Source organism: Triticum urartu, chromosome 5, assembly GCF_003073215.2.
Source record: "Triticum urartu cultivar G1812 chromosome 5, Tu2.1, whole genome shotgun sequence".
NCBI classification, from domain to species: domain Eukaryota; kingdom Viridiplantae; phylum Streptophyta; class Magnoliopsida; order Poales; family Poaceae; genus Triticum; species Triticum urartu.
Genome location: NC_053026.1, coordinates 532,481,700 through 532,508,570, shown reverse-complemented (window position 1 = coordinate 532,508,570; position 26,871 = coordinate 532,481,700). Strand labels below are relative to the sequence as shown.

Below are 26,871 nucleotides of genomic sequence, written 5' to 3'. Positions count from 1 at the left end.
TCCACCACGCCGTCGTGCTGTTGGATCTCCATTAACCTCTCCCTCCTCCTTGCTGGATCAAGGCGTGGGAGACGTCTCTGTTCCGTACGTGTGTTGAACGCGGAGGTGCCGTCCGTTCGGCACTAGGATCATCGGTGATTTGAATCACAACGAGTACGACTCCATCAACCCCGTTCTCTTAAACGCTTCCGCGCGCGATCTACAAGGGTATGTAGATCCACTCCTCCCTCGTTGCTAGATGACTCCATAGATAGATCTTGGTGACACGTAGGAAAATTTTGAATTTATGCTACGTTCCCCAACAGTGGTATCAGAGCTAGGTCTATTGCGTAGATTCTATGCATGAGTAGAACACAAAGTAGTTGTGGGCGTTGATTTTGTTCAATATGCTTGCCTTTACTAGTCTTATCTTGATTCGGCGGCATCGTGGGATGAAGCGGCCCGGACCGACCTTACACGTACTCTTACGTGAGACTGGTTCCACCGACTGACATGCACTAGTTGCATAGGGTGGCTAGCGGGTGTCTGTCTCTCCCACTTTAGTCGGATCGGATTCGATGAAAAGGGTCCTTATGAAGGGTAAATAGCAATTGGCATATCACGTTGTGGTTTTGCGTAGGTAAGAAACGTTCTTGCTAGAAACCCATAGCAGCCACGTAAAACATGCAAACAACAATTAGAGAACGTCTAACTTGTTTTTGCAGGGTATGCTATGTGATGTGATATGGCCAAAAGGATGTGATGAATGATATATGTGATGTATGAGATTGATCATGTTCTTGTAATAGATGATCATGGAGCCCCAAGATGGAGATCAAAGGAGCTATATGATATTGGCCATATCATGTCACTATTATTTGATTGCATGTGATGTTTATCATGTTTATACATCTTATTTGCTTAGAACGACGGTAGTAAATAAGATGATCCCTCATTAAAATTTAAAGAAGTGTTCTCCCCTAACTGTGCACCATTGCTACAGTTCGTCGTTTCGAAGCACCACGTGATGATCGGGTGTGATAGATCCTTACGTTCACATACAACGGGTGTAAGACAGTTTTACACATGCAAAACACTTAGGGTTAACTTGACGAGCCTAGCATGTGCATAGACATGGCCTCGGAACACAGAAGACCGAAAGGTCGAGCATGAGTCGTATGGTAGATACGATCAACATGAAGATGTTCACCGATGATGACTAGTCCGTCTCACGTGATGATCGGACACGGCCTAGTTGACTCGGATCATGTAATCACTTAGATGACTAGAGGGATGTCTATCTGAGTGGGAGTTCATAAGATGAACTTAATTATCCTGAACATAGTCAAAAGGTTTTTGCAAATTATGTCGTAGCTCGCGCTTTAGTTCTACTGTTTAGATATGTTCCTAGAGAAAATTTAGTTGAAAGTTGATAGTAGCAATTATGCGGACTAGGTCCGTAAACTGAGGATTGTCCTCATTGCTTCATAGAAGGCCTATGTCCTTAATGCACCGCTCAGTGTGCTGAACCTCGAACATTGTCTGTGGATGTTGCGAACATCTGACATACACATTTTGATAACTACGTGATAGTTCAGTTGAACGGTTTAGAGTTGAGGCACCGAAGACGTTTTTGAAACGTCGCAAAACATATGAGATGTTTCGAAGAGCTGAAAATGGTTTTTCAAGCTCATGCCCGGATCGAGAGATATGAAGTCTCCGATAAGTTCTTCAGCTGTAAGATGGAGGAAAATAGTTCTGTCAGTGAGCACATACTCACTATGTCTGGGTTACATAACCGCTTGACTCAGCTGGGAGTTAATCTCCCGGATGACGCGGTCATTGACAGAATCCTCCAGTCGCTTCCACCAAGCTACAAGAGCTTTGTGATGAACTTCAATATGCAGGGGATGTAAAAAACCATTCCTGAAGTATTTGCTATGCTGAAATCAGCAGAGGTAGAAGTCAAGAAGGAACATCAAGTGTTTGATGAATTAAAACCACTAAGTTCAAGAAGGGCAAGGGTAAAAAGAACTTCAAGAAGGATGGCAAGGAAGTTGCTGCGCCTGGCAAGCAAGCTGCCGAAAGAAGTCAAAGAATGGACCCAAGCCTGAGACAGAGTGCTTTTATTGCAAAGGGAAGGGTCACTGGAAGCGGAACTGCCCCAAATACTTAGCGGACAAGAAGGCCGGCAACACAAAGGTATAATTTGATATACATGTAATTGATGTGTACCTTACCAGTACTCGTAGTAACTCCTGGGTATTTGATACCGGTGCCGTTGCTCATATTTGTAACTCACCGCAGGAGCTGCGGAATAAACGGAAACTGGAGAAGGACGAGGTGACGATGCGCGTCGGGAATGGTTCCAAGGTCGATGTGATCGCCGTCGGCACGCTGCCTCTACATTTACCTACGGGATTAGTTTTAAACCTCAATAATTGTTATTTAGTGCCAGCTTTGAGCATGAACATTGTATCAGGATCTCGTTTAATTCGAGATGGCTACTCATTTAAATCCGAGAATAATGGTTGTTCTATTTATATGAGAGATATGTTTTATGGTCATGCTCCGATAGTCAATGGTTTATTCTTAATGAATCTCGAGCGTATTACACACATTCATAGTGTGAGTACCAAAAGATGTAAGGTTGATAATGATAGTCCCACATACTTGTGGCACTGCCGCCTTGGTCACATAGGTGTCAAACGCATGAAGAAGCTCCATGCAGATGGACTTTTAGAGTCTCTTGATATGAATCATTTGACACGTGCGAACCATGCCTCATGGGTAAAATGACCAAGACTCCGTTCTCAGGAACAATGGAGCGAGCAACCAACTTATTGGAAATCATACATACTGATGTGTGCGGTCCAATGAGTGTTGAGGCTCGCGGTGGCTATCGTTATGTTCTCACCCTCACTGATGACTTGAGTAGATATGGGTATGTCTACTTAATGAAACACAAGTCTGAAACCTTTGAAAAGTTCAAGGAATTTCAGAGTGAGGTTGAGAATCAACGTGACAGGAAAATCAAGTTTCTATGATCAGATCGTGGAGGAGAATACTTGAGTCACGAATTTGGCACACACTTAAGAAAATGTGGAATAGTTTCACAACTCACGCCGCCTGGAACACCTCAGCGTAAGGTGTGTCCGAACGTCGTAATCGCACTCTATTAGATATGGTGCGATCTATGATGTCTCTTACCGATTTACCGCTATCATTTTTGGGGCTATGCTTTAGAGACTGCCGCATTCACTTTAAATAGGGCTCCGTCGAAATCCGTTGAGACGACACCGTATGAATTATGGTTTGGGAAGAAACCTAAGCTGTCATTTCTAAAAGTTTGGGGATGCGATGCTTATGTCAAGAAACTTCAACCTGAAAAGCTCGAACCCAAGTCGGAAAAATGCGTCTTCATAGGATACCCTAAAGAAACTATTGGGTATACCTTCTACCTAAGATCCGAAGGCAAGATCTTTGTTGCCAAGAACGGACTCTTTCTGGAGAAAGAGTTTCTCTCGAAAGAAGTAAGTGGGAGGAAAGTAGAGCTTGATGAAGTATTACCTCTTGAACCGGAAAATGGCGCAACTCAAGAAAATGTTCCTGAGGTGCCTGCACCGACTAGAGAGGAAGTTAATGATAATGATCAAGATACTTCTGATCAAGCTCCTACTGAAATTCGAAGGTCCACAAGGACACGTTCCGCACCAGAGTGGTACGGCAACCCTGTCTTGGAAATCATGTTGTTAGACAATGGTGAACCTTCGAACTATGAAGAAATGGCGGGCCCGGACAAATGGCTGGAAGCCATGAAATCCGAGATAGGATCCATGTATGAAAACGAAGTATGGACTTTTGACTGACTTGCCCGTTCGGCGAGCCATAGAAAATAAAATGGATCTATAAGAAGAAGACTAGACGCGGATGGTAATGTGACCATCTATAAAGCTCGGCTTGTCGAGGGTTATCGACAAGTTCAAGGGGTGACTACGATTGAGACTTTCTCACCGGGCGAAGCTGAAGTCCGTCCGATCATGTTAGCAATTGCCCGCATTTTCTACGATTAATGAAATATGGCAAATGGACGTCAAAACGGGCATTCCTTAATGGTTTCCTTAAGGAAGAATTGTATATGATGCAGCCGGAAGGTTTTGTCGATCCTAAGAATGCTGACAAGGTGTGCAAGCTCAACGCTCGATTTATGGGCTGGTGCAGCATCTCGGGGTTGGAACATTCGCTTTGAATGAGATGATCAAAGCGTTGGGTTTACGCAGACTTATGGAGAAGCCTGCGTTTACAGAAAGTGAGTGGGAGCTCTGTAGCATTTCTCATATTATATGTAGATGACATACTTGATGGGAAATGATATAGATCTTGGACAAGCACAAAGGCCCTACTTGAACTAAGAGTTTTTCAATGAAGGACCTTGGAGAAGCTGCTTATATATTAGGCATCAAGATCTAAGAGATAGATCAAGACACCTCATAGGTCTTTCACAAAGCACATACCTTGATAAGATATTGAAGAAGTTCAAAATGGATCAGTCCAAGAAAGGGTTCTTGCCTGTTTTGCAAGGTGTGAGATTGAGCTCGGCTCAATGCCCGACCACGGCAGAAGATATAGAAGAGATGAGTGTCATCCCCTATGCCTCAGCCATAGGTTCTATTATGTATGCCATGCTGTGTACCAGACCTGATGTAAACCTTGCCGTAAGTTTGGTAGGAAGGTACCAAAGTAATCCCGGCAAGGAACACTGGACAGCGGTCAAGAATATCCTGAAGTACCTGAAAAGGACTAAGGAAATGTTTCTCGTTTATGGAGGTGACGAAGAGCTCGTCGTAAAGGGTTACGTCGACGCTAGCTTCGACACAGATCTGGATGACTCTAAGTCACAAACCGGATACGTGTATATGTTGAATGGTGGAGCAGTGAGCTGGTGCAGCTGCAAGCAGAGCGTTCGTGGCGGGATCTACATGTGAAGCGGAGTACATGGCAGCCTCGGAGGCACACATGAAGCAATTTGGGTGAAGGAGTTCATCACCGACTAGGGGTCATACCCAATGCGTCGGGGCCAATCAAACTCTTTTTGTGACAACACTGGAGCTATGGCCACTTGCCAAGGAGCCAGGTTTCACAAAGAAGACCAAGGCACATCAAAAGCGTCGCTTCACTCCAATTCCGTGAAAATGTTCAAGATGGAGACATAGAGATGTAAAGTACATACGGACCTGAATATAGAAGATCCGTTGACTAAACCTCTCCCTAGGGAAAAAAACATGATCAACACCCAGAATTCCATGGGTGTCGATTCATCACAATGTAACTAGATTATTGACCTCTAGTGGCAAGTGGGAGACTGTGGAAATATGCCCTAGAGGCAATAATTAAAAGCTATTATTATTATATTTCTTGTTCATGATAATTGTCTTTATCATGCTATAACTATATTATCCGGAAATCGTAATACACGTGTGAATACATAGACCATAATATGTCCCTAGTAAGCCTCTAGTTGACTAGCTCGTTGATCAACAGATAGTCATGGTTTCCTGGCTATGGACATTGGATGTCATTGATAACGGGATCACATCATTAGGAGAATGATGTGATGGACAAGACCCAATCCTAAGCATAGCACAAGATCGTGTAGTTCGTTTGCTAGAGCTTTTCCAATGTCAAGTATCTTTTCCTTTGACCATGAGATCGTGTAACTCCCGGATACCGTAGAGTGCTTTGGGTGTATCAAACGTCACAACGTAACTGGGTGACTATAAAGGTGCACTACAGGTATCTCCGAAAGTGTCTGTTGGGTTGACACGGATCGAGACTGGGATTTGTCACTCCATATAACGGAGAGGTATCACTGGGCCCACTCGGTAATGCATCATCATTATGAGCTCAAGGTGACCAAGTGGTTGATCACGGGATCATGCATTACGGTACGAGTAAAGTGACTTGCCGGTAACGAGATTGAACAAGGTATTGGGATACCAACGATCGAGTCTCGGGCAAGTAACATACCGATTGACAAAGGGAATTGTATACGGGGTTGATTAATCCTCGACATCGTGGTTCATCCGATGAATCATCGTGGAGCATGTGGGAGCCATCATGGGTATCCAGATCCCGCTGTTGGTTATTGACCGGAGAGTAGTCTCGGTCATGTCTGCTTGTCTCCCGAACCCGTAGGGTCTACACACTTAAGGTTCGGTGACGCTAGGGTTGTGAAGATATGTATATGCAGTAACCCGAATGTTGTTCGGAGTCCCGGATGAGATCCCGGACGTCACGAGGAGTTCCGGAATGGTCCGGAGGTAAAGAATTATATATAGGAAGTGCTGTTTCGGCCATCGGGACAAGTTTCGGGGTTATCGGTATTGTACCGGGACCACCGGAGGGGTCCCGGGGGCCCACCGGGTGGGGCCACCTGTCCCGGGGGGCCACATGGGCTGTAGGGGGTGCGCCTTGGCCTATATGGGCCAAGGGCACCAGCCCCTATAGGCCCATGCGCCTAGGGTTTCCATGGGGAGGAGTCCCACTAGTGAAGGCACCCCTGAGTGCCTTGGGGGGGAGGGAAACCTCCCTGGCCGCGCACTAGGAGATTGGATCTCCTAGGCTCTGGCGCACCCCCCCTTGGCCCTCCTATATATAGTTGAGGAGAGGGAGGACTTCATACCTCAGCCTTTGGTGCTTCCCTCTCTCCCGTTACGTCTCTCTCTCGTAGTATAGGCGAAGCCCTGCTACTGTGACGCCCTGCATCCACCACCACGCCGTCGTGCTGCTGGATCTTCATCAACCTCTCCTCCTTGCTGGATCAAGAAAAGGAGGAGACGTCATCCGTTCCGTACGTGTGTTGAACGCGGAGGCATCGTCCGTTCGGTGCTAAGATCATCGGTGATTTGAATCACGTCGTGTTCGACTACATCATCCCCGTTCTTTGAACGCTTCCGCTCGCGATCTACAAGGTACGTAGATGCATCTAATCACTCGTTGCTAGATGAACTCATAGATGGATCTTGGTGAAACCGTAGGAAAATTTTTGTTTTCTGCAACGTTCCCCAACAATCACACCATAAGGCTGTGAAGCATATTCTTTGATATCTAGCTCACACACCAACACTTGGATTATGGTACCCCAAGGGCTCAACGTTTGATCTTGTTGGATATTCTGACTCTGACTATGCTGGTGATCATGTGGATCGCAAGTCAACATCTGGTACATGTCATTTCCTCGGACGATCTTTGGTCTGTTGGTCCTCGAAGAAACAGAACTACATATCACTATCTACTGCTGAAGCTGAGTACATTGCCGCTGGTTCTTGTTGTGCCCAATTGCTATGGATGAAGCAAACTCTCAAGGACTACGGCGTCAACATGAAGAATGTACCTCTCTTCTCTGACAATGAGAGTGCCATCAAGATTGCTCACAACCCAGTTCAGCACTCAAAGACAAAGCACATTCAGATTCGTCATCATTTTCTTCATGATCATGTGTTGAAGGGCGACATTTCTATTGAGCATGTGAAGACTGAAGAACAGCTAGTCGATATCTTCACAAAACCCTTGGATGAGAAGAGATTTAGCAAGTTGCGTTGTGAGCTAAATATCCTAGAATCTTGGAATGTTCTGTGAAAAGGACACTCATCCTAACACTTATGCAAAATTGATGACTTAGATGTGCAACACATGAAGAAACGTTTTACTTCAATCAATAAAGAATAACACTCTTAGTGTGAAGAAATTAATGAAGAATTTGATTCTCAGAACCCTACGTTAATTGTACGCAGTGTCTGAAATCATCATTCTTATACGGTGGGTCACGCCACCACCAAAAGTTGAAATTCCTCAAATTATTCATATTCTTCAACTTTGCATAGTCTTCACTGGTTTCGTTGTTTTTCTTCATTGGCTATATATATATATACGAGTTTATGTCCTCTACAGCATTCACTTATTGCTATTTTTTCAAGTTGGTTTTCTGCTAAGTGAATGTGATCGGACCCTTCCTCTCTATGCTATACTCAACCCAATCTGTTCACAAATTCTTCATGTGCATTCTATTTGAAACTCGTTCAAAATCTTCACTGTGTCCTTGTCAGCTGAAGAAATTGCGAACGGAACTTTAAATCTAATCTTATCCAAATTTTTGGTTTTGCCGCTCAAATCGTTCCGCATCCCACGATAAATTTTTAATTCACCCACGATCTTACGTGATCTCCACTACACAGTACGTGGGTGACACACGTCGTGCGAAGGAGAAGGGTCAGGGGCACGTTCGTCCCAAATCTTCGGGCGAACAGTTTTTCACTGCTACTATAAATACCCCCTCATCCCTTCCTCACTTCTTTTACTCCGCTCGATCTCTCTCTCCCACTCGAGCTTCCCAAACCCTAGCGCCGCCGCTACTCCATCGTCGCCGGTGAGGAAAAGCTTCACTACCTCGACCTCGCCGTCGTCGTACTCGCGCCGACCGCGGAAATCTTCACCTCCGCCGCCGCCATAGACGTCTTCCTCCGCCAGGTTAGGGCGTGGAAGATCTACACCGACGAACTCCACTGTTTCACCTCACTGTTCGTCGTGTTCTTCATTCAGGGTAATTAAAAGTTACTTTTACTTCCCTCTTTGATTCGAAATTTCTCTACAAAATCTTCAAAGGTGTTTTATTCTTCAAATCTTCACACACTAAACACCTCACATGTCATCTGTTCTTGATTTGTTTCTCTAAGCATCATTTTTCTTCAAGATTCCTCAATTGTGTGGATCTTCGATCTATACAACTCTAGAACCTAAGACAAAGAACGCTTAGTGAAAATCTTCAAGACTCATCTGGTCAAATTCCTCTAACTTGTTCTTTTTGAAAAACCTTCTGAGAACGCATATGACCTCTCCAAATTCCTCGCAACTATACTCTGTTCACAGGTACACAGGTCCGCTGCTGAATCACTAGGTTCTCATCAACTTAACTCATTTGCAGCGTTCCTCGAAGAAAAGTTGCATACTTCTTCAGAAAATTCAATTGTTCAAATTCCTCAACTGAAGAAAATGGCTGACGGTAAGAAGCCACAGAAGGGAGGAAAGAGGCCTGAGGTAAATACAGCGTTTGAAATCCCTGATGACATATATGCTGGGTACTGCACACCTACTGAGGAAACCAAGAATGAGCGCAAAGTGCGCATTCAGAAAATAGAGAGGAGATGGGCAAGAGAATGGAGGGAGTACAGATATGTCACTCCTAAGTACATGAAAAAATTCACACTCAATCCTCCATGCCCAAGAGCACCACTGGCACCTGGCCAAATAGCAGATCCCACCAGCCTCAAGCGCGGTGAGGACTATCCTGATGAATGGGCCAAGCGCCAAGGCAAGTTGGCTAAGCAAGCCAAAGAAGCAGTGAGGAAATTCAATGAAGACTCTGCTGCTGCCTCTGCTGAGGCCTTTGCTGTCAAGCCAAAGAAGGCTATGTCAAAGAAGCCTGCACGCAAGCCAAGTGCTTCACCAACAATGCCTTCAAGGCCAAGTTCCTCAGCAATGCCCTCACGGCCAGAATCATCAAAGCCCTCAAGGACAGACTCTTCAAAGTCCTCACGACCAATCCCTCAAGCTGCTCCTTCAAAATCCTCAGCACTTCCTCCAAAGTCCTCAGCTGTTCCGACAAAGTCCTCAGCACCTGTGCATCTCGCTTCGTGCCAAAGGACTGCCGGCATCTCCATTGCCTCAGGTGTCTCAGCTAGTTCCTCAGCTGCACCAAATTCTTCATCTGGCCCCACTCTGCTGAAGACCAAGGCCACTGCTGGACGAGGTCCATGCCCAAGTCCTCAAAATAAGCAAGTCGCTTTCCAAGTGCCGTTTGAAGAAGATGAAGCTGATGATGATGAACTTGCAGAAATCATCAGAGACAGACAAGTTAGGGCCGCTAGAGCCAAAGGCACACCTGTGCCACTGCTTTTGGATCCCAAGCTGATCATCGACTACATTGATCTCAGGCACAAGGACCCAAATACTCCTATGCCTGACTTCAAGCTAACACCTGGTCAAAATCACATGCTGACTCACTTCATCCAAGAGGAGAAGTGGAAGTATGACCAGGCCAGGTAGATCAAGAAAAAGCGCAGTATAAGAAGGAGAAATTTCTGAAGAATAACGTGGTCAAAATGTCGACTGATGAACTCATTAAAATCCAGTCTGAAATCAAAACCCTCAGCGATGACTTCAATGCTTACTATGCTAATTGGAAAGGAGCCAAAGTCAGGTTTGTGAAACTGACTGCGAAGTTCTCAAATGTTGCTGCCCCAACGCAACAGGAAACTCCTCAGGCTGACACATCTGCTCAGCCGACTGAAGAACATGCCAACATCGCTCATGATAATCAGGCTGCTGAAGAAAATGTGAGTTCCAGGGCTGATGACTGCAATCCAGCCACCGAAGAAATTGCCAGGGCATCCACTAGTGGTGCGCCTGAAGAAATTGAAGAAATCAGGGCAACTGCATCAGTTGTGCTTGAAGAAAAACTAACCAGATTCCTCAGCTGCTCCTGCACCAACTTCTACTCCAATCCTTCCGTCTGCATCAGATGTGAAGAAGACCAAGGCTGCAGAGCGTGCTGCAGTGAAGAAAAGGAAAGCATCAGTTGCTTCAGATTCTTCAGCTCCGAAGAAAATGAAGCCTATGACAAGTTCATTTGCACATCCGATTAATGTTGTTCCCATCTCAACCAGGCCATCAAAGGACCTTGTTCCTTTTGATGAAGAATATGTCATCCCCAGTGGATCTGATGAAGAAACTCCTTCTGCTGCTTCATCTGAACCGTTGGATGAAGAAATTGAAGTGGATGCGATCCCTTCAACACCTATCATCTCCTCGCCCATGCCTTAGTTCACAGCTGAAGAGGCTGGCGTTGAAGAAATGGAAGATGAAGATGTGGACATTGGCTGCTCCACACCCGTAATCAGTGATGAATTCTGGAAAAGTCAGCATCCAAACTCTCCAATGTTCACCCGTCTACAGCAAATTCCTCAGTCCCCCACACAAATTGTTCACATGGGCTCTGAAGAAACTCATCCCACTGCATCTGTTCATGAGGAAATTCCAGCCACTAGCGCTGAAGAAACTGCTGCTGCTGAACAACCAACTACGCAGATTGCCACTAAGGAAGAACCAGAAATTCCTCAGCCTGAAGAACCTGCGATTGAGATTCCCGAGGTCATGATGCAACTCACTGACACTCCTCTGCCGAAGCCAAAGGATCCATTCTCACGCAAGCAAAAGTTCAAGGCTGATGATTTCTTCAGCGAGCACGTATTCTTCGAAGATTACAACCCATATGACTCTGCTCGCATTAGGAAGAGGCGTTTCTAGACTGCTAGTCAAGCCAATTTCTATTCCTCAGTGCTATTCAACAAGGAGAAGATTTTCTACCATGAGCATATTCCTCACGTGGATATGGAATCTCTGTCGTGCTTCACACCAGTCCTCAGTGTTCTTCACGACGCTGGACTGCTCAATTTTTGCTCTGACATCTGCGATTGGAATGAAGAACCGATTCTTCAATTCTATGCAACACTGCACATCACCGGAAATGCTGAAGATGTGAATTCATGGGTGCTGGACTGGATGTCTGAAAACACTCACTACACTGCACCAGCCTCTGAATTGCTTCGTGCTCTACCACTCAGTCCTCCCCTTGAAGAAGCTCGCTGCATCTACAGTGAACCTGAGCTCACACATCATTACATGCAAGTGCTGATGAAGCCTTTGAAACCAGGTCAGGCACCACGAACCAAATTCCTCGTGAAGCAATTGCTGTACGTGCCCAGAATAGTCCTCGTGAAGGCACCAGCTGTAATTGATGAAGGCATTCGTCCATTGGATGGTTAGTTTCGCAAAGCTGCATCTTATTCCACCAGTGATGACTCCGCCACACATGACTCTGCCAATGCTCCCAAGTCCACTCCTCAAGCCACTGCTCCGCGCGTGATGACAGAGCGTGAACTTCTGCTTATTCTTCACCATAAGGTGGATCGAAATCACAAATGGGTTAAGCGTCAGTTTGGTTCACATCTTCACAACATGACTGCCACACACAATGCAGTGAAGAAAAACCACTACTACCTCCATCAAGTCTTCGGTAGCACCTGGGCAATCCTGTCACATCTGTATGGTGAAGAAGATCTGAAGAACATGGGTCTTTATGAAGATTTTGACTGGTCTGCACCTCCACCGAAGAAATTTAAGAAGGTCAAGGTTCCTTCTCTGGTGGCCAGCTCATATTCTTCATCGCGCGACACTGATGAACATGAAGATTTAGACGACACTGCGGCAGGCCCTACATCAACCAACGACCCCAACAACGCTGGCGCTCCTTTATCAACTTGATTATCTTCAGGGGCGTTAGTCCTCAGTTTCGATCCTTTTGGTCATTTGATGACAAAGGGGGAGAAATTTGAGTTAGTCTTCATTCAAGCGGGTCTATTTTATCGCCCATATACAACATTTTTTTGCTAAGTTACAACTCTTGTTCTTCTGAAACTTTATTGGATCGAGTTGTAATCTTAAATCCGATGGTGCTCTGATACTTTTGATGCACTGTGCTCTGACACTCTTGATGCACTATTCTGCATGCTTATTCCTTGTTGATATTATTGCACGCATGCTGAATTTCATCAGGCACCATATTTCATCATGCATTTCAAATTCTTCATATTATATGTTAAATGCGTGTATGAATTACAAGATATAGGGGGAGATCTCCATGATTCAACTCTTTAAGTGTGCATTGCTTCAAAAGCAAATTCCTCACTATGCACATCTTCAGGGGGAGTTCTTCTATATCTTGCAATCAAATTCCTCAATATCAGTATTTACACTTCATATGTTTATCCCCGTTGAAAACTTAACCTATATTGTCATCAATCACCAAAAAGGGGGGGATTGTAAGTGCATCTAGTGCCCCTTAGTGATTTTGGTGTATTGAAGACTTATAGGTTAAGGGACTAATGCGTGTGTGAGTGTACACAGGTCTATAAGTCTATGAGGAGTTTGATATTTACAGGAAAAGTCGACCCCTAAAAATGAATATCTTTGACTGAAGATTTTGGTATTTCTGAAGACTTTCATGAAGACTTTGAAAGTGAAGAAATTGGTGTGTCCGTGAAGACTTGATATTCATGCGAGAAATATGAAGCTTGAAGACTTTCGTTTTCATAGTTTTGTTTTTCTCTTTCTTGAGTCATAGAAAACACCGTACTGTTAAAGGGGGTCGAGGAAATACTAAGGAAAAATTTCCATGTGATGCTCAACTCAAAATCCTACACCTACCAATCCCTTCGAGTGAAGCCATTGAAAATCTCATACAGTTCAGTATATTTCTTTAGTGACAAAGACGAAGTTCTTCTGGTCTCTAAGGAATTTTTCCTGACTGAGGAGTTAGGAATTCGCCAATGCGGATTGCCTACACAGTGAGGAACATGATAGCCCTGAGGATTTTGGTACTCAAAATTCCGACCGTTGTTGTGCTATGCGCCAGCTATTCCAAAATATCTATCCACCTAACGGTCATATCATTGAAGGGCATTTATGTCTTATCATGTCGGGCTGTTCCCTAGGCCATAAATAGCCGCCCCCTACAACCACTAGCTGGTTGAGGCTGCTCCGAGAGAAACTGATACTTGTCATTTGAGAGCAACCCATCCTCCAACTTTGAGCGAAAATCATCAAGTGAGGAAAAACCAAAAATCCAAAACCCAAACACCCACAAACCCCAAGTGATTGAGCATCACTGAAGAGATTGATCCTGAGTGGATCCGACGCTTGTTACCTTTGAAGACTGTGCTTCTTCCAGACGGTTAGGCGTCACGGTCTAGAGCATACAAGAGGAATTGTGGATCACCGGGTGACCAAGTTTGTGAAGGTTTGGAAGTCGCCTGAAGACTTACCACGAGTGATTGGACGAGATCTGTGTGACCTTAGTTCAAGGAGAATACGGTGAGGACTGGGTGTCTTGGACTAAGTGTCCTTGACTGGGTGTCCGGGACTATGTGTCCTCGAGTTTAACTACTCAGCCGCTCCAACCAGACGTACAACTAAGACAACAGTTGGAACTGGTCTACCAAATCATTGTCTTCACCGAGCTTACTGGTTCTATTTCCTCAACTCTTTCATTTCCTCATAACTGTGCTGTATGTTTGTTCATATCTGTGTTTGAAGACTTTGACTGAAGACTTTCTCAATTTCCTGAGTTCAATTTCTTCAGTCTGTTTGTCTTCATCCTGTGTTATCCTGTGATTACGCTTCCTGTACTCTGTGTCTGTCTTCATTTCATCATGATGACTATGCTTGTATTCTGTTATGTTTACCTTTGAGTACTTATTCCGCTGCTAGTAGTTCTTCGCTAAGGAATTTCCTCACCGGCAAATTCCTCAGTGAAGAATTTCATAAAAATCGCCTATTCACCCCCCCTCTAGTCGATATAACGCACTTTCACCTAGGCCCACCCATATCGTTCTCCTGCAGCGTCCGCTTCGGCTTGACTGCATTCACTCCAGCAGACCGCCTCCTGCCTACCTGTATTCATGTTGGCACGGCGACCAAGAAGTCTCTCTTTAACGCTGCCCTCTCTCCTTCACCCCCCCTTAACTCTTCGTGGCAAGCAATTCATCGGGCATCACGACTATACCTGGCCATGGGAATCCCGGCCCGAAAAAGCCCGACCCGGCCCGGCCCGACGCTGCTCCCGGGCTGGGCTCGGGCCTAGATTTTGAGCCCGATGGTCGGGCCGGGCCGGGCCCGGGCCTGTCGTTTTTTCACTTTTCTGAAGGTCGGCCTGGCCCGGCCCGGAGCCCGATGGGCTTTTACGTGTTCGGGCCGGGCTCGGGCCCAGAAAACAGGTTTGATGGCCGGGCCGGGCTGGGCCTGGGCCTGGGTTTTTTTCGTCGGGCTTGGCTAGTCCCGGCCCGAAGCCCGGTCGGGCCCGAGGTATGGCTAGGTATAATCACGACCTTGTCGTCGCGTGGAGGAGTGTCCCCGAAGCAGCACATGGCATCCTTCGAGAAGTCACCCGTAGCCCCTGTTCAAGAATTCATCCGATTAACCAGTTAACTTGCCGATTAATCCCTACTCATAGAGTCCCCGAGTAGCCGATAACCCGATAAATCGTCCGATTAATTGATTAAATGGCCGATTAACTTGCCGATTAGCCTATTAATCCCCTACTCACCAGCCCACCGAGCAACTACCAGTTAACGATTTCCTCAACAATGCCCGTAGCACCACTGAACATCTGATCCGGAACATGCCCTCGAGTGGGTCCTGGTCTTTGATCGCTCGAGCACCTACTCGAGGGCATGCTTCGGACTCCGTCCCAATTGCCGGGGTGCTGTGGGAGAGGATCCTCATCTCCGAGCACGGGGACAGTGACCGGAGCAATGACGATGGTCCTGTCGGCGGCGATGTCCCCACGTCGCTAAAGATCTAGGTTCAATTTGTTAGGTACATATAGTGTTGAGTTAGTTGTGTTTAAATTTGAATTAAGTTGGTGCAATGTATCCATACTATGTTTGAATCTAGTTTGAAATCGTTTATATGTCCAGACACCGTCTAAACTTTTTGGATTGAGCATTGGGTACCTGCACTCCTAGCTGATGTATGCGAATATGTGAGCACATGGCCCGCTACACTACACTGGTTGTGTGAGAAAAACCAACGGATATAGTTCATTGGCATCCCATCCTTTGGTTTAGGATGTGACTAGCACAAATGTCTATCACATGACATGTCCGACGACCGGACCGGACCGCCTCTCTCATGAATGTCCGACGTCCGGATCGCCTCTCTCATGAATTTCAAACAAGGTATTTGACAAAATGGCGCCATTCTAGATGTGCAGAAAATGGTCCATATTTTTCGTGATCTCATCTATCCTTCTATATGTCACGTTGTCTAGTGTCAAAGGATTCAAGAAAACCAGGGCTTCATCATTAGCCGGAAGTAACATATGCATAATGGTATGAAGCTCTCCAAAATTGTTTTGGAACGGAGTCCCGGATAGGATAATTAGCTTTTTGGTACGAAGTTCAGCAAGGGCCTTCCGAATATCGCTATTTGGAAGGCCTTTGCTGAAATTCGTACCAAAAGGCAAATTATTCTATCCAGAACTCCACTCCAAAACAACTTTGAAGAGCTTCGTAGCATCATACGCCTGTTACTTTCGGCTAATGATGTAGCCATGGATTTCTTCAATACTTTGACAGACAACATGACATATAGAAGAATATATATATATATATATATATGAGATCACAAAAAAAATTGGATCAACTTGTGCACATCCATAATGGGGACATTCTTGATAAATCTATGTCAAAAGTCAAACTTTGACATATGATCAAATATTGTTGCATAGGTCAAAATTCATACTTTGACATATGATCAAATGTTGCATATGTCAAAAATTAAACTTTGACATCTGATCAAACTTTGATATATGATCGAATGTTGCATATGTCAAAATTCAAACTTTGACATATGATCAAACTTTGACATATGATCGAATGTTGCATATGTCAAAATTCAAACTTTGACATATGATCAAACTTTGATATATGATCAAATGTTGCATATGTCAAAATTCAAACTTTGACATATGATCAAACTTTGATATATGATCAAATGTTGCATATGTCAAAATTCAAACTTTGACATATGATCAAACTTTGATATATGATCAAATGTTGCATATGTCAAAATTCAAACTTTGACATATGATCAAATGTTGCATATGTCAAAATTCAAACTTTGACATATGATCAAACTTTGATATATGATCAAATGTTGCATATGTTACCGGAGTTTTCTATATGAACAAAAAAATTCTACATGACATGTCCGACGTCCCCCCTCATGTCGAATTTATCTGGGAGGGGGTAGACGACAACGACGCTCACCCCTCATGACATGTCCGACGTCCGACGTCCCCCCTCATGTCATGTCCGGCGCCCCCCTCATTTAACCTAATTTCTATGAACAAAGAAATATTGACCAAGTTTTCATATATATCATCCATCCATCCATATTCAAGATGTTCATCCATATCCATCCGGGATATACATCAAAAAAAATCTTTGCATATTCTTTGCATATACAGAGAACATACATACATTTACTTTTTTTCTTAAATGTAACATATGAATATTTTCTTAAATGAGCATATGAACATTTTCTTAAATGAGCATATGAACATTTTCTTAAATGAGCATATGAACATACATATCACCAAAAAATAGACTTTCTTTGCATATGAACATACATCCATATTCAAAATGTTCATATTCTACAATCGTAACCAAAAAATGCAAAAAGAGCATTATACAGCATATACAGAGAACATACATACATACATACATCGTAACAAAAAATAATGAAAAACAGGCCGGTGGTCGGCGATGGCGAGGTCGGGGACGGCGACGATGGTGGGCGGTGGCGCTTACAGGTGGCGTGCGGGGACGGCGATGAGAAGGAAAGGGGAGGAGGCAGGGGCTCACAACGCGGTCGTAGGGATGAAGAAACATCTTTTCTGCTTTCGATCTTTTGTGATGAAGGGACATCACGGAGATACGTTTCTAGAAGGACAAGTGGCAATGAAATGACACTCTCCGGAAACTGTATCATGTCTTGTACCATATTGTACGCGGTAAGAGTGATACTCTAGTGCATGCACTTAGTTCCTCCCTGTTGGATGTATCATTCAGGCAGGATTTGATTGAACCCCCAGTTATGTCATGACAACATCTTCTATCCTAGTGTGATTCGATTAGCCTGACACAAGGACATGATGTGTTTCACTAGAATCTCACTACATCTGGATCCTTCATGGCTAAATTTTTACCATGCACGCATGATCTAAGAGATTCCATGGACAATAATAATCAAATTTGAAAATCAAATATGTACCAACGAAAAATTTCATGTGGTAATTGACAAGGAAGTAAGAAGTATAGTTTTTCACTCATGACAAGACAATCAAACACCCCTTCTTCTAGTGCAAGTTTGCCCAATCTGCGTGGTCAATCATCCAATAGTGTTCAATTTGCATCTGTCCACAAGTGTTGTCACCTATTTTTCTTGTATGCACTGAGTTCGTATGTGGTCTAGGCAACACCAAGCGGAGTAACAACCGATCTTGAAGGTGTGTTGTGTATGTTGTTTGAGCGGGTGACCAGGAAGATTTTTACCCAACATGGATGACAACACAATCTCTGGATCAGTCGACCACCTCCTTCGATATAGGCATAGTGTTGGTCCTATATGACTTTATTGTTGCACATATGTCTTTTTTTAATTACTTGTGTCAGACTGTTTGTTTGGTTGTGTGCATCCTAGCATGCAAAGATAGGGTGTCGCCCATCATGTTTCATATCCACTTATTGATATATTTTGAGTTAATAAAAGTGCCCTTTATAAAAAAATATTGCAGGTTGCATGTTGATTGAATTTGAAATACTCATTCTATCCACGTTCATAAGGCCAACTCAGGTTGTTAGGACTTCAAAGCTTCTAACCATATGCTTTTGATGACATATATTACACATATTTTGTTAGTCAATTTGAAAAAAACATGTGCTCGCCTTACAAATCCAGATGGAGGGAGTACTACTATTAGCTACTACTCCATGCTGAAGGTATTTGCGTGTCTCAAAAGTCGGGTTCTCAATCACCGATGGTAATTCCTTTTTCAGGCACTACACTCTCCCTCATCGGTGACAATCCATCTGCTCCCAATAGCTGTGCTGGTCCATAGTGTGGCATTCACATTGTAAAATTATGTGTGATCGTCTGCAGGACAATTACGCATGCAAACTTCCACCAACCATGTCTATAAAAGTCACACCGTTCCTACTTGCTCACCAATATGGAGCCAAAACCACGCAACTTGTATGTTACCGGGAGTTCGAAATCTTTGTGGTTGAATAACAATAAATTAAATAGTAGTTCAAGGACCTCAAGGAAACACCACATGTAATCTCTTCCATCGGACTAGGAGGCTCAAGGAAGTTAGCGAGACCCCATTTGGGGAGAGAGAGTTTGTCGTATTAAACTACTCTGATTCAAGATGTAGAGATCACACGTAGGACCTGGAATCTTTGCTCTTTTGGTTGAAGAAGGGAAGCTTTTCTTCCGCATCCAACTACATATTTTCCAAAAATGATTTTTACAAATAACGTTGAGCAAGTTTGTAAAGTGTGGTTGTTCCCCTTAGTATCTATATAAACTTGTAGTGAATTCTAAGGCTTCTTATAGAATTATCTATTTGCTGTCAATTTCAAATCCTAAATCAGTTGGGACATACATCAAATCAAGACGACTCAAGGTTGAATCAGTATTGCATGAAACAAATAATCGAATAAAAAATGTATGCTGTTCTTAGAGGCCAAACGGTCGACATGTAGTGGCACATGTTAAGTGATCCTGGTGGCTTTTACAATAATCTTGTAGAGCAACACGTATAACATGCCATAAACTCTATGAAAAATTGTCAAAAAATTGTATACTTTGGTAGTCATTCCATAGTGCTGATCTGGATCTCACCATCCAACGACCAATTATTTCATTTTCCCATTTCAACATCCCGATAATAACTGCATGTATGTCTCACACCGCGACCGAGGCCATGTGCATCTACCTGTTTTCCAGCCTATGTTTAGTGCCCATATATACCCATCCATAAAGGGTGCCCAACCAAGGACCATTAGCAGGAAGCAACCCATAATTAGTAACACCTTCCCTGAATTGAGTCATGTAGATTTTGGTCGTTGTGATACATCAAGCTACATTAAAGTTGTAACACCTCTGCTTTAACTAACGTGTCTCTTATTTCGACAACCCCTCCTCATGTCGACTACATCCTCATCTTCACTTTGATACTCTACTAACTCATGGTTTCCATGTAAGATGTATTATATTTCTTTTCTTTTCTCATTTCACACCCATTCTCAGTAAGATAGCATACAAAATTGCCACATTGTATGTCACAGGGAGTTCAATACCTCGACATGTTTCTATTCATCGATCGAAAAAAACAGTAGCACGAAATGTTCATGTATGTTGGCTCATAATTTTATTATGTCCTTGACACTTAAGAGTAGGAAGCATCGGGAATTTCACTAAATCCCAATGTTAAGGAAATCGTTAACTGGTAGTTGCTTGCTTGGCTTGGGAGTAGCAATTAATCAATGAATCGGCCTATTAACTGGATTAATCGTTCGACCATTAATCGGTATAAATTCAAACTCAATAGAAGCAAGTTTTGTATGGAGAAAAAAATCTACATTGCAAATATGAAGAAAATAGCACAATTTTCTTTCCCCAATAGATCACAAACATGTATACAACAACAATCATCATGTGGATGTAAAATCATCAACAAACATGTATACAACAACAACTTTTTTGCTGATTCCGGCCTCGGGCGCAACTCTGAGAGATGGCGGCCATGCGACGGCGATAAACAGAGGGTGACGGCGGCCAGGCAGGACATCTGAACGAGTCGGTTGCCAGATGTGGCAGGTCACAAATGAGGAGGGGAAGTAGCAGCGCACAAAGGGAGAAAAGAAAGTGGCAACACATAGGGGAGGAGGGGAAGTGGCGATGTGCCGACGAGGACCTGGCCAACCACCATCTAGGTCGGGAGGGGATGAGAGGAGTAGGAGGGGGCGCGTGGAAGGCTAAACCCTAGATCTTTCGGATTAGGGGGCTTGGGAGGGGTAATGGGCCAAATAATCGGGCTTTGTTCGACAACGAGTTAATGTGCCAACAACGATTAATCGGCCTGGCAACCAATTAATCTGTCTAACAAACCAGTTAATCGGTCTCACAAACCATTTAATCGGCCCAGCAAGTTAACACTATGAATAGGTGTGATTCGACTCGACCACCCGATGAGTAGCGATTAATTGTCCAATTACCTAATTAATCAGATGAATCCTGGAACAGTGGTATATATATACTCATTGCTCACTAGGTGAGTATCTAGTTGTGGTTAAGTTCAGTTTTGCTTAAATTTGCGAGTTGTAATTGAGTGTGTAGGTATGGTGGGTTTTATAGTGCAGAGACTCTAGTTCGAACTGGTAATGGTTTATAGATCGTCACAAATAAAATGAAAATCATGGTAGAAACATCACATGCGGTTTAGAGTAAAGCATATAGAACAAAGCGTTTTGGGATTGAGCAATGATTTCCAAATATATTTGTGTTGTCTGCTGGTCATTGTTCGTCATCGACACCATAGTGTCTCACATGCATCGCCCAAGTGGTGACAATTTGCACTGCCAAATAATCACCGAACCTTGGGAACAACTAGAAAAACATCACTTTTCGACTATATTATCAGAAAATTGGCAATGCCAATTATTTGACGACACTTGTAGACATATCATACACTATAATTTTGTATTATTTGTGGCTAATATAAACAATCACATGCTCTAGTGTTCTCTACCAAGATCTTTATTATATGAATATGCTATGGAGCTTTCTTTAAATATATTTATATGTGCTAAAATAGGTTCCAATGCATAAAATACACAATACTACATCTAATGGTAGACATTAATCCATAAAAATTCATGGTGAAAAATAATAAGTCATAAACAAATAAAGAATTTTGGTATAAGTACAACTTCTACATAACTACATATAATTCTACATATCATTCCCTCTTGTCTGTATCGCTCGGTGGCCTCTGCGGTGCTCAATCACATCAATTTGCCTGGATAGGGATCACGATTAGAGCCAGATTTGAAAATAAAAGGAGAGAGTGTATAATTTGGCAAAGATCCATTGCATGCATATTACCAAGATTATTCCCCGTCATCTTCTCCATTGTCTTCACTTTTTCCCCGCCTCCTCCCCTTATAGCCTCATCCATGTGCTGCATCGTTGACATGTTTGGAACCTTCATGTTTGTGCTACTGGATGTGACGTTGGGCATTGGTATAGTTGAAGTAGTCGATCTATTCATACTTGTTCTCTGTCGATTATAGAACTCTTGGTCCGCACAGTTTAAGTTAGTTGTTCTGATCAATAATATTTATATATAGTGGTACTTATATGAAGAATAAAATTGAATTACATCCGAGTTAGCAATAAACATCTTATATAATGCTACAACTTGTTATATCAGATTCATATGAGTTGCTTCACCAAGGTTGTGTTACCTTGTAAGGTAGTAATGATTCATATTTTATATTTCTACACACATTTTTTTCACATAGATATGCTTGGACACAGGCTTATATCTAACATGCCAAAATATAATGATGTTGAAAATGTGTAATTTTTGTGATTTTTTTGCCTTGACAATATGCAGACGGCGCTGCAATGCATGATATTGTTCTTATGTTATTGCATCGATGTAATTCAATTGCTGGAATTATGAAATATTTTTGTTGTACTCTTGGATACATCTTGCTACAATGGTATATGTTTTTTGTGTCATGCTTATCTAATTTGCTTGGACAGGTATATTTTGGATGTTGAAATAAGTCAGAATTTCAGTAGTGTTTATAATGCAATTTTTTTCTTAGGACATATTATGAAGTTCACTTCTTTTCTCGATTTGCCTCAGGAAGGGGCCATCACCACATACCATGGTTGAGGTGTCCACATATGTCACACAATAGTTTTGATGTGGGCTAGCTAATTATTGCATGTCATAGTGCAAGGTTCGGAGACAGAAGACAACAAAGAAAAGAGTGAGTCGGAAAGAGATGCACAGATCGAAGAACGGGGATGGGGCCAGTCCATGCTAGATCCAATTAGATGAGACTATGATTCAGGCTAGGGAAGTGAGGATAAAGATGAAAGCAGAAGAGATGATGAGCCTCGTGAAGAAACAGGCAGAGACCATGCACACTCGTCGGTCACTTGCCGAGTGGCCTCATCATAGAGCAGAAAAAAATCAGCAGTGGGAGGGAACTGACAACTGTTTACGAACAAAGAATTAGAGAAAAATATTTGTAGACAAAATTAAAGAAAAATATTAGCATCTCATTTACAACCTTGATTATTTTGACCAACAATCTTAATTCTCTTTTGCGACTTCAAAAGACAAAGTTACCAGGGAAGTAATGTTAAATTGCACTCCATATGAAGAAAAAACGACTTGTATGAAGGGATGCAGTAATTAGCACGGGTAGCAGGGTCGTCGATGCAAAACCGCCCACCCCACACTCTCTTCGCAGCAGCAGCAGCGCGGCCCGGCCAGGCCCAGACCGCACCCGACCCCCGATCTGGTTGAATCCGTCCAATCCAAGGAGCACTCGCAATCGCACCGGCGGCGGAGATGGGCAGCGACCATGGCGGCCACGGCCCTAGCGGCGGCGACTTCCGGCAGAAGGTGTGGAGCATGACCGGCGGGCCCTACTGCCGGCCCGTCCACTGGCGCCGCAACACCGCCATCGCCATGGTCGGCATCTTCCTCGTCTGCATCCCCATCGCCATGAAATCCGCCGAGCTCGAGGTGTGTTTCCCCCTGCCCTCCGTTTCCCTATGCCGCTGCCTGAACCACCCCCCCTAGCCCCAGCCGGCGCCCCGTGATCCGGCGCTGACCCGACGACCTCTGACCGGGGGACGAGATCTGCGCCTGCGGGGAATTTTGGCGGAAGCGTCAGGCATGATTGGTAGAGATTTTGTCGCCAGTGGGTAGCGCTGGCAGGGATAGGTCGAAATGTGGAAGTGGTGTCCAATACTAGGTGGTTCTGCTCTACTCCATTTAGCTGCAGAAATCGATGATCTGAGTGGGCCTGGTTTGATCCTTGCTAGGGGATTCAGTGTGGGCTACGAAATGCGTTTTTCTCAATTCTCGGATGGGATGCAAATCTTACTCTTCTGTCTGCAGCAGCCCTGCTTGATTAGGTTGTATCGTGTTGAACTCTAGAATGGGATGCAAATGTGTGGAATTTTGTACACAGAGAATGATTGCTGGTCTTTCTCGCTTGCTAGACAAAAACTTCGAGCCAATACTGTCCATGTTACTTGTATAAAACAAGTAAATGACATAACTGCACCTGCACCTGCACATGGCATTTGTTGTGGTACAAAGCAAGAACAGAGCAATGTTTCCTTTATTCGACTCTTGTATCAATGTATTGTTTCCAGCAATACTCTAAAATGGGTTAGATTTAATCTCATGTTCTTGACTGTTTATTGTATACTTTGGGCATTCACCACACAGCATTTTGTCCCCCCGGTAGTCCGGTACTGGTTCTGCTACTAGTGAGACATATTCCATATAGGTGTACCTGCATAATAGAATCATATCTTTTACAGGCTTCACATGGGCATCTGCTTTTTGCTAAATAAATTGTGGATCGTGCACAAGATACAATCTAGTAGTACTAATTGCAGAGTATATGTAGTTATGAGATAGTCCTAATGCTCCATGTTAGAGTTGGCCACAAACCTGGTTGTTAAACTTCTCTTTGTCAAAACGTTCTTTGCATAGACTGGTAGATGTGTTGGTGGGCAGCTGCCTGCCATGGTAGACCAATGAAACATTTTGTTTGATGTTTCAAGACGAAATTTGGGGAAAGCATAAGCAGCTTGTTATATCAATATTGCATATGAGCTTTGATGTAATTTATAGCAATACAAAATGCATACCAACTAAATATCAGGTTTTCCTGGTGTATGTGTTAAATATCTGATTTTCTGCTAGATGTGGTTCTGACCAGCTGAATGCTATGGTAGACTAATGAAATATTTTATCTATGTTCAGAACAAAATTAACTGGCAAAAAGCATCTTTATTTCTCATATCTTATAACAAAAAATGGTATTCCCTCCTATCTGAATTAATTGACGCAGCCTCTATACAATGTCTATTTTACATTGTATAAAGGCTGCCTCAATTAATTTGGATCGGAGGAAGTACTGTAGTTAGTACCTTATCTCCTGTTTTTCTTCTGATTGGTTTTCCCCTATCTCAATCTTCATTTGGAAGACATGTCTCCATGACAATTTCCATAGGACTAGGTTATGGTATATACTGACCCAATTTAGTTTTCTGTTTTTTGTGTTAGCGCTGATGAATGTGATATACTCTTGTGCAGCAACGCCCTCACCACCCAGTCCGGCCAATCCCATCCCAGCTTTGGTGCAAGAACTTTGGCAAGAAGGAGTACTGAAGGATGTGCCGACTTTCACAGAGAAAGTCATTCTTTTACCTTTGTGCCTTCTTTTGTCATAACCGGTCCTCAGCGACCGAAGCTGGAAGAAGTACGCAGCCATAGCATTATGTAACTCTTGTGACTTCTTATTATCACATACAAGGAGTGCCTGTTTGTTTGCGATTCAAATAAACTCGTGATGCATGAGCGCCTCTATGGATCTACATTAGGATCAAATCCTATGGTTATAGACATCGTCTGTTCTCCTTTTTGGTTTCCCCCTGTGTGTGGATGTTAGTACTGGTTTTCTTGTATTCCTGAAGTTATGATGCTTTGGGTTCATCTCAAATATCCGCTGGTTGTGTTCTTTGGAAGATGAAAATGTACCTCCTGTCATGTGATGTCAGCCTGTAACGTATCCTTGCCATCCTTTGAAAATTTTCACTTCTGCTTTTTGTTGTGCCTTCTGTCATTTGCTTTTACTTGTGATCTGCAGGACTCGTGCCTGGTTGGTGTTTTCTTTTGATACAAAATGACGCGCACTTACTGTACATTTGAAAAGAAAGATAGCGTTGTTTGGGCCCCTTTTTTTGTGCAACAGGCACAGACAGTGCTTGAGGCATATGTGTGTGTGTTGAAGAAAGAGTGATGCAAAAATGTGTGTTGAAACGAAAACAAGAAAATGTTGCAAGGTTTTTTGGGAGCCTTGTCTTATTTTCAAATTCGCTAGCAAGCGGTCCTTGCTTTAGTACGACTTTGTTGACACTTGACAGAGTATGGGTGTTTTGAAGGGTAGGCGACTCCGCTCTCGAAACAAACATGAATGAAGGGATAATAAACCGAGGGTGGATTTTTGGGATTATAAACCGAGAGAGGATGTTTAGCTCCATAGGGCTCAACTTTTGCCAAAAATAAATAAATATTTTTTAAGTTTTAATAATTTTTTAGAAAAAACACATATACATAAGGATGCATACTTAATGTGTGTACATTTTCATGATAAAATACGTTTCGATGTGATCACACAAAAACATAGAAAAATAATAAACTTTTATAGTGAACAATATATGTGATAGAAATTCATGATTTTGTTATTGTGTACCTCACATTAGAACGTATTTTTTTATATAGTACTGACGCAGATGCTCATATATACGCACATACACTCACCTCTATGAACGCACGCATGCACACCCTATCTCTATGACCACCTCCGAGAGACTGAGCCGACACACCATCTTAAAGATTGACGAGTTGCCACAGACACCTTCGTAGTCGACGGAAACATCTCCTCCCACTAAACGCACATCGCCGAAATGCTTGTAATAAATCGAGAAAAATGCAGCACCAATGTCAAGTCTACAACTTGAACTCTAGTGAGTTGGGAATACCACTATCCTCCTAATCATCCAACCACATGTTGATTCGCATAAAAACGTATTTCATTCTGAAATTTTACGCACATTTTTTTAGAATTTTTTGAAACTTAAAAAGATAATTTTTTTTTCAAAATTCAGGCTCCATGGAACTCGGGCTGCATTTTAGCAATTTCCGTCACAAAGACCCACTTATTATACATTTCTATCCACATTATAGGAGCATCCTTTTGTAAGATTGGATAGAAATCATGTAGGTAGAACATTGAGATGCATTTCCGCTGGACTTACCTCACAAATCATAACACAACCACTTCTTTGTCAAGTAGTCAATTGCTCATGACAACTGCTCCC

At 43.2% G+C, this 26,871-nt stretch overlaps 1 protein-coding gene across 1 annotated transcript; it reads left to right on the top strand.

The window, feature by feature from the left end:
• The first annotated feature begins 23,205 nt into the window (after nt 1-23,205).
• On the top strand, nt 23,206-25,407 carry LOC125510426. The gene is made up of 2 exons (XM_048675601.1): nt 23,206-23,494; nt 25,085-25,407. The coding sequence occupies exons 1-2, from the start codon at nt 23,318-23,320 to the stop codon at nt 25,157-25,159; spliced, it is 252 nt and encodes an 83-aa protein (XP_048531558.1). The 5' UTR covers nt 23,206-23,317; the 3' UTR covers nt 25,160-25,407.
• Nucleotides 25,408-26,871: the final 1,464 nt, after the last annotated feature.

Bases quoted from the DNA above. Each gene is read 5' to 3' on its own strand.
- LOC125510426 (XM_048675601.1), top strand. From the start codon at position 23,318: ATGGGCAGCGACCATGGCGGCCACGGCCCTAGCGGCGGCGACTTCCGG. The intron at 23,495-25,084 runs GTGTGTTTCCCC...ACTCTTGTGCAG, and splicing joins TGAAATCCGCCGAGCTCGAG to CAACGCCCTCACCACCCAGT.